The following is a 13,639-nucleotide window of genomic DNA, read 5'->3' on the forward strand; positions in this document are numbered from 1 at the left end:
TCGCTCCTCTTTAGGTCCAAAGATAATAACTTCAGTTTTGTTTCTGTTCAGCTGGAGAAAGTTTTGGCACATCCACACATTTATCTGTTCTAAGCATCTATTCAGTGATTGGATGGGTTCAGAGTCACCTGGTGACATTGTGATGTAGAGCTGAGTATCATCTGCGTAGTTATGGTAGCTAATCTTATTTCCTGTTATAACCTGAGCCAGTGGGAGCATATATATATTGAAAAGATGGGGTCCTAGGATTGAACCTTGGGGTACCCCACATGTGACCTTTGACCTCTCTGATGAGAAGTTTCCGATTGAAACAAAGAAATCCCTGTTGTCGCCTGGATGGGAGCATATGTTGTTCTAAAACTTGTATACTGTTCTGCAATAATGATGCCTTTTCTGATGTGTAAGCTGCCCATGCCAAAGGCCCTAATGCACCCCCATACCATCAGAGAGGCAGGCTTGAACTATGAGCTGCTAACATGCTGGGTTGAACTTTTCCTCTTAAGTAGGGAGGCATCTGTGATTTTCAAAAAGAATTTCACATTTTGATTCATCTGATGTCAGAACAGTTTTCTACTTTTCCTCAGTCCATTTTACTGAGTTTTGGTCCAGAGAAGACAGCAGTGTTTCTGCATGGTGTTCACATCTGGCTCCTTCTTTGCACGATGGAGCTTTAAGCAGCATTTATGGATGGACAGTGAACTGTGTTTACAGACAATGATTTGTGGAAGTGTTTTTGAGTCCATGCAGTGATGTTCAGAACAGAACCTGTGCTCTGCTGCAGGAAGGAGTGAGACATGAAGGTAAACTGGCAGAATGAGAGACAAATCAGCAAAGAACATGTTGTTTTTCTTTCATCTCAGCTGACCCGGTATTAGGTAAACAGCGTCCGAATGGGTGTTTTCTCTTCCCTTTTTCTTTTTTTTGTTAAAAAGGAGTTTAAATTTCAGACCCGGAGGTTGTGGCCTCTCAGTTCCAGCCCATCTGAAAGGAGGTGGGGTGGGGGAACCTGTCGCTGAGAATAAAAGTCCAGTCAGCTGAAGAGGTGCAGGCGTGCTCATGCACCCCCCCTCCCCCCCATCTACCAGACTAACAGGAACAACCGCCTCCAGCCAGCCGGCCTGGCCAGCTGCCTCGGGGAGATCCCAGGTGGCAAATATTCTCCTGCTGCAGGGAGCGAGCATTCGATCCCACCCTGCAGAGGTTGGGAAATCTGTCGAGTCGGTGCAGCCAGAGCTCAGTGGTTTTGGGGAGCGGTGAGGCGTGACTTTGTTGCGGTGGAACGTTTCTGGCACCCCATTAACAGCAGAATGGGACGGGTCCGGAGGCACTTTAAAGGCCCTTGGCATCCTGTCCTTTCACCTCACACAAGCACACACTTCCCAGCAGCTCACAGCTGCATGGTTCGCTCCAAGTCTCCCAGCAAAGCTCCTCCAGGGGAGCAGCGAGTTTGTTTCAGGGCTGCAGATTAATGTTGCTGTGTGTTTATTGTGTGAAACTAGTCTCATATGGGCTCCTTGCGATTTTCAGTAAAACAAGATGCAACTCAGCCTTGAGCAAAGAAACAAAAATTCAGAGCACAAGACAGAGAGGAGGGACATTTGGTTGAAAAATCAAAGAGTCATGGAGTAGAACAGACAGGTTGGTGGAGAGCTGAAAAATGATTTCTTCTGGCTCTGCAGGTTTGAGATGAATTACAGAACAGCAAAGGAAATCTGTCTCCTACCAATCACTCCATCTTCACTCAGCTTCCTGTAGTTTGTTACCTCTGAAGCACGACGACAGACAGTTTACACCTGACGTTCCCCGGCTGGGAAAACGGCACTGTGGTGCTGAAGGCCATGCTGTCTGGAAAGATCTTAAATCGACCTGCTGTCACACCAAAGGAACAGAAAACCACTTCTGCTGACAAATCACAAAGACGCAGAAAGAAAAAACACAAGAAACTACAAAAAATACAGTGGGAATGCTGAATGACTTTGCTATTAAGGTTTAAACACTCAGAATAAAAGCTAAAATTAGCAAAACAATGGGTAAAAGCTAAGGTCAGCAAAACAGTAGCTCAAACCTAAAACCAGCAAAACAGTAGCTAAATACTAAACTTAGCAGAACAGTAGCTAAAAGCTAAAACTAAAGAATGTATGCTGTAGTACATTTCAAAGGGCACAACATTTTTCAAGGATTTAAAGAACTATCCATTTATTTTAATGAGAAAAAAGTAAAGTTCAATTTTTTAGGAAAGTATAAAAGTTATAAAACCTAAAGTCGAAGCCATAATATTCTGAACACACTTTGTGATATATTATATATGTCCAAGAAACATACTGAAAAAGTAAACAGGAAATCAAAGAGAATGGTGACTCAAAAACTGTTCAAATATTAAAGGAAAATGCAATCTGATGCTGCCCATAAACACACACACACACAAATAAAACATCTATTTAAATGTATTTATTGAATTGCTTAAAGCCGTTATACATGACTGTATAACTATTCAAAACAAACAAAACAGTTCTGATTTCTTTGAATTTCCACCTATGGGGAAATGTTAAAAACAAAAGTTTTATAAATATGATGAAAACAATTACATTCTGCTTTATTATAAACAGATTGATCTGGGAGGTGTATCAGGTGCAATTTATCAAAGCTGCTCCAGCATTTATTGAAGAAGAAGAAAAAAAAAGTAATTTGAAAAAAAAATAAAATAAATTAAAAGGCAGAAAGAAAAATGGATTGTGTTCTCAAAAGATCTGCTTAATTTCAAGGCTCTGGAATACTGTAAAAGTAGTAAAACCTGTTTTATTACATACTGCTGATCTTTTGCACTACTGATGTTGTGTGTGAGCTCCTGGGAGGCTGTGTGGTTTGTACGCAAACAGATTGGGCACTTTGAATCCCAGTCTGTCGTTCGCTGCTTGCCTCTGTGTGTCCCTCCAAGCCTCACCTGCTTCTTATCCATATAACTGTCAATAAAAGGCACAAAAAAATGTTGCACATAAAACATGCAAGGGGCTGGAAGAGGCTGATCAGATAACTACAGATAAATACAGGTCAGAATTTTCTCGATAAACACTGAAAACGTCTTAGCTTTTCAAAGCACCTTCAGAAGTGGTCTTTTATCTTGAATGCAGTCTGTCCTGAGCCAACTGTAGGACTTCCTACAGAACTGATGGGACCCTACACGGGAAGCAGAGTTATTACCTGGACGGCTTAAGGCTTAAAGAGTCTGCTCAGTTGTCAGATGATTAAAACTGCTGTAATTAAACAGCAATATTTGGGAATATTCTGTAGATTTAGCCATTTGTGTTTGTTTTGTTTTAGCTAAAAGTTTTAATCAACTTTTGTTTTTTAGAACTGTTCTCTGTAAATGTCTGTCTAGTTACTGTTAATTAAAAAAGCTAAATGATTGTGCATTTTGCTGTTATTTTTGTAAAAGTAATTGAATCTTGTTAGCTACTTAAATTAATCGAAAAATAATTAGTTTGTCATTGCTTTGGTGTTTGTTCTGATTGTTTTTGGACCCGTTGCGGTCACTGTAAGCCATAATGTGTTGTGTCAGCCAGAGGACAGTCTGAGCAATGTTATTGTATTATATTCACCTAATTAAACACAAAGCAAAGCTGTGAAGAAACCAGCTGCCAGCACATTGTGGATTTTTACAGGTTCAAGTCTCCAGTCTTTGCTCTGACACCCAATTCTATGAAGTCACTAATTACTGTTTGTGTACCTTTATTTCTCTTGTTAGGTAAGTAAACTCAAGAGACAACTTCACAGAAAATTTGACTCAAATGGCTCTTAACTGTGGTAATGTCCAAACAATAATATAGTTCAGATGTCTCAATGTGTTATTATTATCACAGAAACATCAGCAGACCATACAGTGCTGGTATTTGACATCCAATTGCAAAACCTTGGGGGGTCCACAATTTACCATCAAGTCAGAGCTGATCACTGGCAGTCACCAAAAACAGATCTGTCACAAATCTGAACAGCCTCGAAGTGTTTTTACACTGTATGTGATGAATATGTGGCACATGCATCAACTCGACTGGTCTCTAGCTACAAACATAGGTAGCAACCTGTCCATACCTCCAGCTCATACGGGATCAGCTGCAGTGGCCTTGTTCTGAAACACTCTCTGAACCTGATGGTACCATACCGAAAGGTGAAACTGACAAACTGCTGCACAACACATAGAAATCTGTGGAAACCATCTAGATTTAAAGGCCTAACATTTCTTGAACAAATGGATATCGCCCACCACCTTTCGTGCCAGAATTTTAGACTAATCTTATTTTGAGAAATGTTGGTGTTGTGGCTGTTTTGATAAGAATAACTCTCAGCTACTACACATTTTAGCTCAGTATCTATAAAAATTGACTCAGTTACAGCCATTTCTGTGGTGGCCAACTTGAATTACGCTGGCTTCAAAAGGTGATCAGTTGTACTCGTACATCAAACGATTACTTCCTAAGTTTCACTAAAATCCATCAGGTGTTTCATGAGATATTTTGCCAACACAAAGACAAAGTTGACTCCAAATAACTAATACCATAACCTGTTAGCGTTGGAAACGTTATCGTATGGATTGTTTGTTGGAAAACAATACATAGCTCTATATCTGTGAAACGGAGTGAGTTATAGGCCATTTTGGGGTTTAAACTGGTGGCAGGCGATAAGAAGTATGTAGCACTGTATGAAGCAGGTGCAGTGACAGCAGCTTACTGATTGAAAAAAAAATTAAAGGGTTGAACTTGTTTAAAATATGTATACAGAATTCTTAAGTAGAAAAGAGAAACAGTATAAAAACTAACAGAGAAAAAAATCTTGCTTTGCTAAAGCAGAACTGAGAATACATCCCAACCATGTAAAGCTGAATAAAGCATTCATTTCACATTAACTGTTTGGACATTCCTGTATTCACTGAAGAGGAAACCAAATGAAGCACAGTATTTGATTATGTGACGATGGCAGCGCTTCCCTCCATTAACAATATGGCAGAATCTTGATCTGCAAGGTGCACAGGCCTGACTAATACAGTTTCACCTTATATACTTGTCATTTAGATCAGTTTTTTCTTTCTTTTTTTTTTGAGACTACTGTAACAAAAGGAGACGAATCATGTTACCAGACACGACTTGTAACAGAAACAAAGGGTAGCACACATTAAACATTAAGCAGTTCCTGAACCAATTCGATCAGAATACTGCTCCTGCAACAAATCCAACAAGTCTGTTCAGGAAGCACAAAGCAAACTGTTAAAGGGATAGTCTGGTTATTTTTGAAGAGATGTTTTGTTAAACAGTTATCAATAGCTTGTACCCGGTTAGTCGTGACATCAGTCAGAGTACAGAGAGAGAGGCAAAAAGTCTTCATTCATGCTAGGCTAATGGCTAACCAAACAAGAGCCTGTTTATTATTGTTTTTCAGGCTTAAAAAAATGACTTTTTCTCAAAAACCGTGAAAGAACACGACATTAGCTAATACTAAAGCTAGCCCATGTAGTGGTCTTTCACACTGCCATGTTGTTTTTGAGAAATACTGGTTTTATAAGCCTGAAAAATATAAACTGGCCCTTATTTGGCTCGCTATTAACCTAACATTGGCAACGACTTCTGGGGCCTCATGATTGTGTAGGATTCATACCAAAAGTGTGCATACGGCCAAAAGGCGAAAATGGTGTACGCCAAAAAAAATTTCAGATTTATAAAACCGTGTGCACGCACACCAACGAGCCATTTCCCTTTATAAATCACACCTGCATCTAAAAATTTGCGCGCAAGGTCCCGCCTCAGGTCCTGCCCTCCACACGCCCACATTCAACCATAATAGGTCAATATAAAGCACCTCATAAATGTGAAGGTGTATTTAAATGAGCCAGCTAATCAATGTTATTTCATGGTTACCAATGGCAACCACGGAGAAAAGAGTAAAGAAACTAAATTTCACCAAGGCAGAACTGGATGTGCTGGTGAGTGAGGTGGAGAACAGAAAAAATATTACTTTTGGGAGCCACAGTAGTGGCGTTACAAATAAAAGGAAGAGTTGTGAGAGGCAACACGTCGTTTCCATTGTTAATTCAGTGAGTGGGTCAGAGAGGACGGGGGCCAAGGTGAAGAAAAAATGGTCAGATTTAAGGGTGGAGACAAAAACGCGACTAACCAGCCACCACCAGAGCATGTCAGCCACAGGTGGGGGTAAGGGTGTACCAGAACTGACACCTTTTGAAAGAAGGATGGCAGATGTTGTGCAAAAAAGTGTTGGTCTCCCAAAAACTGATCGGGTGCGCCCCCGCGAGGGAGCGCGTACTGGTGTGGTGTGAGTGGTATTAAAGTAAGTCTCTTCTGCACTCTGGGGATTTGGAAAGGAGGCAAGGAGGCAGCACCTGAGGGGGGAGCCACTGTTCCCTCACACCTGTGGTACACATCACCCTGGTGATCATAAAGGAAGAGGAATGTGATGGTGAGAAAACTTATGGCTCACCAGCGGAAGCAGAAATAATAGCGCTGTTTTAAAAGCTTATGATAAAGTCGATCTAAGATTAAAGTTTGATTATGGAGTGAAATTAAAGATCTGAGATGAATCATGATGCAGTGTGGCTTCAATTCCCCATTCGCCATCTGTGTCGCCAGTTTCCCCTGTCTCCAAAACAAGCGTATTTAGTTTGCATGGCTCAGAGTTTGCGTAAAGGACCACACATTTTCCCGTCAAGTTTGTTTTATCGATCACAAACTTTGCGTGGAAAGTGACGTATGCAAGTTTCAGGCCCTGTTTTGTGCGTACAGCAGTTTTATAAATGAGACACCTGATCTTTTATCCACACTCTATGCTTTATGACTGATGTCACAGCTGATAAGCCATCAACTATTGATAAATATTTGACAGAATTACCAGGCTATCTTTTAATTATGTAACAAAACTAGAACATCTGACTTGTAATGGGAAGCAGGCCAACCTGTGACCAAAATGAAGGAACTCTGTAGCAAAATAAATATTACCAATCAACCTAAACAAAAAAAAATATATATTTATATTCCGTACCCCAAGGAATGTCAACAAAGAACAAAAAACTGTAAGAACAGGACATAGTGGGAAAAGAAATCAGACATGAAGTCTCTTATCCTTGTCCAGGAAAGAGCCTGCTCCTGAATAGGATGAGGCTTACAGCTGATGAAAGGATGAAGATGTGATTTTGTCATGTATATAAAACAAAATGACAACTGAGATGAAAAGTCTGAACTTGACAGAGCTGGTAAGCTTCAATTAAATCGTGTTCTATGGTATGGAAATTATGAACTTTAATTACCCTTAAAGTTTTAGGGTAGTTTAATAATATCAATGTTCAGTTCTGGTGGTCTAACAGTACAAGTCTGGTGTTCATCAAAAACCTTTAATAGAGTTCTAGGAGGGCCATGAAAAAGATTAAGTGTGTAAAGAATGAGAAAATAAAGACCAAAATTAAACAAACAAACAAACAAACAAAAAAACCCAGTCTTAAAGATTTTAGACGGGATTAAGTGATATTTTGGGTATTTTAAGTGGGTTTGAAGTCCCTATAAAAAGTATTCACTACCCTGGATGCTTTATGGTTTTATTGCTGTTATGAATGAATCACGTTCAATATGACTTTCATTACAAAAAAATGAGTAATATCTGTTAAATAAAAATATGTGATGTAAAATAAGTCATTGCGTAAATATTCACCTCCTTTAAAGTGACTGTCCTAATTCAACTCAGAGGAAAGATTATTGAAAACTCCAAGTCAGAGGATGGATACAAAAGGATTTCCAAGGCTTTAAACATTCCAGGAGTTCTATTGAATCTATTAAATTATCAAGAAATGGAAGGATTATGGAAGATGTGTAAATCTACCAAGAGCATGTCATCCTCAAAATGAGTGAACGTGAAGGAGGAGGACAGAGAGAGAGACCACCAAGACACTTGGAAGCAGAAGGAGTTAAAGCTTCAGCAGGTGAGATGGAGAGACTGTAAATATAACAACTGTTGACCAGGTTCTTCACCAGTCTGAGCTTTACAGGAGAGCCACTGTTTAAGAAAACTCATTAAAGCTTGACAACGGTTGGCTGTCGAGTAACACTCAACCATGGAGTCTTCCACATGCTGTTTGGCAAACTCTAGTCAAGATTTAATCTGAGTTTTCCTCAACAGAGTCTGTTTGCCACTCTCCCATAAAGCTCGGACTGGTGAAGAATCTGGACTACAGTTGTTATATTTACAGTCTCTACCATCTCTTCTAAGAAAGATTGGCCCTTCAGAGAGCTTTCAGGGGTCTTGGTGGTCTCTCTCACTATTCCCCTTCTTCATGTTCACTCAGTTTGTGAGGATGGCCTACTTTTGGTAGATTTACGTGTGCCATATTCCTTCAATCTCTTTAGGGGTTTAACAAAACTCCTGGGGATGTTTAGGGCCGTCCTTCCCCTGACTTGTACTTTTCAAAAATCTTTTCTCTGAATTGAAATAGAACAGTCATTTGGGAAGGTGGTGAATTTTTATGTAGTCACACATTTTATATTATATATTTTTTATTTAATTGGCATTACACTGTTGAAAATTGATTTCACTTTAACATTGAAGTTTAAATTAGTTTTTTTAAATTTCTGTCAAAAAGACCAGTTTCCACTGACCATCATTAATAAAGCATAAATCATCCAAGGGAGTGAATCCTTTCAGTAGGCACTGTATGTGTGAAATATGGTAATATGGTTGGTACCTGTTGTAGATAGCTCTTTGTGCAACCTCAGTTTAGAGAAATTGAATTTAATTCTGACAGGACCTGATGGTCTAACAGCTAGTCTGAGAAGAACCAAGAAAAGTTTTGATTGCTGTCATCTTAAAACTGCCAAAGTTTTATAACTGTTCATGCAAATATGATTTCATAGACCTTTACACTGCAGGAAATTTTGCATAGCACAGTTCTTTACAAAGAATTATGTGGTTATTTGCAAATTCAGTGAGCTGTAGGACCTTTGGTGCAGACTGACACACTTTCAGATAGAATATCATATTTCTGCCAAAATAACTGTAGAATGCAAACATGTTGCTAATGTAAAGGGTTCAATAATGTTTCCATGAGCTGCTGTGAAATTTTTAAGACTGGAGCTGTGTTAAGGTGATAAATCTGCTTTAGAAGAAGGCCTGCTAGAACTTGCAGTTATTAACTTGTCAATACTGACTGAGTCGACCTACTTCCAAAGCTGATTTTGCTGCTGTAAAGGGACAATTTAGTAATTTCGAAGTGATGTTCTGTCTTATGATTATCAATAGTTAGTACTTTATCAGCCATGACATCAGTCACAGAACATGGCATTTGGAGAAAGAGGCAGAAGTCTTTGCCCAGGCTAGGCTAATGGCTAACTAAACTAGGGCCCATTTTTCTCAAAAACCACACGGTGTGAAAGAACCCACATTAGCCAATATTAAATCTCTACACTTTTGCATGATGCTGGTTGTTGAGCTTACTGTAAGCTGGTTGTAGCACTTTCCTACTTGGTAACTGAATAACTATGTCCAGGAATGGCTGAAAGCTCTTAAAGAAAAAAAAGTGGTTAATATCAGCAGATTAATCGATCTATCTCTACTGAGCCTAATTAGTCAGTCCAATGGTTTACTCAACTCCTGGCAGACTGGTACTTCAGCAAACGCTGTTCTTTAGGCCTAATGTCACAGCTAATAAGGTACCAACTACTGATAATTAGTTGTTCTGTCTACTGATTAGCCAGAACATCACTTCAAAAATCCTCAGACTATCCCTTTGTAACAAGCACAATCTTGAAAATATCCTAATTCAGGTAAAAAGCTATTCTTTAAACCTTTACACAGCCACCACTTTTGCATTGAACTGTTATTTCTGCAGAAATATGAAGAAATACCTGTCAGAAGTGACTCCATGATGCATTGGAAGTGTTACAGTTCACTGCAGAAGTCACTTTTAGCAAAAAAGCGTATAATTCAATGTAAACAACTGAAATGTAAAACTGATGGCAGAAACCACTATAAATTTTTTGAAATTGGACTCTCACAAAACATCACAGGGTCTTTTTGTTCTTTTAGACATTTTTTCCTTTTTATGGCACTCCATATTTACTGGCTGTCATAAATGCATATCAGGCAGGACACGTTGAGCCCATCTGGACACACATATGGAGATGAAAGGTGAGGGATGGGATCATGGCGATACCGCAGCTTGTTAAAAAGCACAGTAGAAATCTTCAATATTTACAGTGAGTAAAGTGAATACATTCAGGCAGCAGGAGAGACGCCCTCTCCCCTGTACGAGGTACATTTGGCACTGCTAGTACTTGATCCGTCTCCACACACTCTGCTCAACTCCTTTTCTCGCCTCATCAGATTAAACAAAAAGTCAAGCTGAAGCTTCCATAAATCAATGCGTTGCCGTTGAGCTTACTCTTTATTTGTGTGATACTCTTGGGCCTGAAGTGGAGGGCCGGCACAGCAATACTGAGACTGTGGTTTTATAGGACAGGAACCAGGTCAATCCAGTTCTCCTGTAGCCTGTTTAACCCCCCGCTCCAGTGAGCAGGAGTCTTTGGTTCAGAAGGCACATGAGTGCATCTTTCCACAAAACTCCTCCTGTAATCTGTTGTCTAATCTCCTTGGATGCAAAAACCCTGGTGGTGAGTCGGCCTCGCTGAGGGCTTCTCTTCTCCCCACGTCAGTCCGTTCCCCAGTTGAGTTTCATCGTCCGCTGGGAACGGCAGAGGGAGGCTGGTGGTGCGTGTAAACTCAGATTCCTTTGGTGAGATCTGTGATCACGTTGGCCCTCACCAACTTACGAAGGAACTCTTTCTCCTTGGATATGTCGTGCGTCCAGGACTGCAAGAAAAAAAAAAAAGAAAATTCAGAGACAGAAAACATCACAGATTATGAAAAAAATAAAATAAAATGCTAGGCCTGTATTTAGCAGAGCCTTCATCAAAAGCACAGCTATATTCACTAACCTGCAAGTTTATCATCACCCCCCGCTGAAAGGTGGACGATAATGTTTTTGCCCATCAATCAATCAAATTTTATTTGTATAGCACATTTCAGCAGCAAGGCATTTCAAGGTGCTTTACATAATTAAAAAACAAAATAAAAACAGCATGTGACATTGAATAAACAGTAAGAAAGAGACAAACATCAAAACCCCGCACTCTAACCCTAATTTAGCCATAAGCAACTCTAAACAGGTGGGTTTAAGTTGAGATTTAAAGGCACCCAGTGTTTCAACTGCCTGTGTGTTTGTTAGCAAGTTATCACATGAACCACTAGATGGATTTTATTAAAACCTTCAGAAAGTATTTACTAGATGTACATCTACAACTGATTAACCTTTTGCATAAATCCAACTCAAGATGGTCGTAACAGAGAATTGACATTAGCCAACACAAAAATGGCTTTCATAGACAATTTTACAGACACTGAACCAAAATGTGATGTAGTAGATGAGTCATCCACAACACACACACTGAGTGTGACATCTCACAATATCACATGAGATCAGTCAAAATGTTATTCTCAAGGTTTGACCAAAGCATCTACAACTTCATCATTTCTCAACATGATCTTAGTCCAAAACTCTGGCATGAAAGGTGGTGGGCGACACGCATTTCTTCAAGGAATGCTGTCTTTATTGTTACTTTAGTGTTTTTAGATTGCCAGTGAATTTACACGTGGGTGTTCCATGTCAGGGAGGCCCCGGTAACATACGTCCAGGCAAGAGACATCCAGTTTCCTGCTGTCTTATATCCATACGTCTTTTTAACCCGGTCTTTGTCTGGTCTGTCACCTGGGACCAATCTACCTTGGGAGACCCTACTGGGGGCAATTCTCCCCGACAGCATCGCTCCTAGGATCATTCAGGCACACAAACTCCTCCACCACGATAAGGTAGGAGGATCCTTTATATTACTCTAAAAAGTACAAATAGTAACTTTCATTTTCACCGTTCAAATGAGGATTGTTCAAGTTTGACAGGGTTCTCATTACAGCAGCCAGTGTAGGAAGGAGCTGGCAGCAAGAAATAAAAGCAGCTCTTTATCATTTCTTTCCTAATTAAAGGCATGGAAGGAATGCATATCACCCGCTGCCTTTCATGCTAGAGTTTTAGACTAAGATCATCCTATTTTGAGAAATGATGAGTTAGAGGTTTTGATCAAATCTTTACCAAAAAAACCAACAAAAACTGTTATGCACAATCTCACGTGATACTGCCAGATGCCACATTCAGTACATGTTAAAGGTAATGTATGTTACGAATAACTTTTGGCTACTGCTACACCAAAAGTTTTGCTCAATATCAAAAATTCACAGAGTTAGAACCATTTTCTTTTTAAAGTCAATTTGGTGTGGTGGTCATCTTGAATTGGATTGACTCCAAAAATTAATCAGCTGAAAAAGCTCATCCAATGATTACTATCTTAGTTTCATTAAAATTCATTCAGTGGTTCATGAGATATGTTGATAACAGACACATGAACACACACACAAAGGCAAAAACATTACGGTCTTTGTGCAGTTAGTGCAGCTACCGTACATTTCTGTAAGGAATACAAGTCTCCTTTCAGAGGAGAAACAGCTCTGTTCCCCAAAGTGGAATACAAATCTGAGTGGACTGTTTTACAGCTGTGTGGTTTCAGAGGAGAACCACTGACAGGCAGCAGTTTGGCTTTTTGGCTCCAAACAGAAAGGCCAAAAGCATTTCCATTAATTAGCCACATGTAGCCGATGATAACAATGCTGATGAAGATGATGATAATAAATGCCAAAGATTCACTAGGAGTTTAGACAAAGGTTATCATCATATTGAGCTCATGGTTTACACTCACCAGCATGTGGGTGACATCTCTAATTCCACTGCTTTTCAGTGTAAACACTAAGAAGACAACATGACTGATGGAGACAAAAGAGCTCTGTCAGGAGTGTGATCAAACGACACACAATGCTGCGGCCACTGATGAAAGACCCGCACTGCTTTAGTGTGGCTGATTAACCTATTTTGTCTTTTTTTTTTTTTCTTTTGGGTTCCATTTTGTTTTGTTTAGAACACAAGAAGAATTGGTCAGATGTTTTTCATTAAAAGGAACCTTTATTCCCTTTTTTTTGTGTTTCTGATATATCTGGTGGCTTTTACTAAAATAACTACCTGATGTCCCGTATGGCAATTGTAAACATAATGTACACCTTTCTTTCAAGTTTTAATTTTATTGTGTAAGAATAATAAAACTTACCCCTCCCTGGGCTGCCACCTTACCGTGGTGGAGGGGATTGAGTGTCCCAATGATCCTAGAAGCTATGGCGTCAGAGGCTTCATGCCCCTAGTAGGGTCACCCAAAGCAGACAGGTTCTTGGTGAGGGATCAGACAAAGTGCAGCCCAAAGACCCCTTATGATGATTAAAAATTTTGGACACAGTGTTCCCTCATCTGGACGCGGGTCACCAGGGCCCCACTCTGGAGCCAGGCCTGGAGGTGGGGCACGTTGGCGAGCGCCTGGTGGTCGGGCTTTCACCCATGGAGCCCAGCCAGGCACAGCCCGAAGAGGTTACATAGGTCCCCCTTCCCATGAGCTCACCATCTATGGGAGGGGCCAAAGGGGTCGGGTGCAATGTGGGATGGGTAGTG

The 13,639-nt window shown here is 40.1% G+C and overlaps 1 protein-coding gene across 3 annotated transcripts in view; it reads right to left on the reverse strand.

Annotated features, from left to right (window-relative positions):
• Window positions 1-2,433: 2,433 nt before the first annotated feature.
• The window catches only part of st3gal3b (ST3 beta-galactoside alpha-2,3-sialyltransferase 3b), a 79,574-nt gene continuing 68,368 nt past the window's right edge, over window positions 2,434-13,639 (reverse strand). For all 3 annotated transcript variants that reach the window (XM_037981840.1, XM_017430760.3, XM_037981841.1), the window contains one exon: window positions 2,434-10,851. In XM_037981840.1, the coding sequence (XP_037837768.1) occupies window positions 10,762-10,851 (90 nt within the window). In that variant the 3' untranslated portion in view covers window positions 2,434-10,761. The remainder of the gene's footprint in view (window positions 10,852-13,639) is intronic.

Source organism: Kryptolebias marmoratus, linkage group LG20 (genome assembly GCF_001649575.2).
Source record: "Kryptolebias marmoratus isolate JLee-2015 linkage group LG20, ASM164957v2, whole genome shotgun sequence".
Classification (NCBI taxonomy): Eukaryota; Metazoa; Chordata; class Actinopteri; order Cyprinodontiformes; family Rivulidae; genus Kryptolebias; species Kryptolebias marmoratus.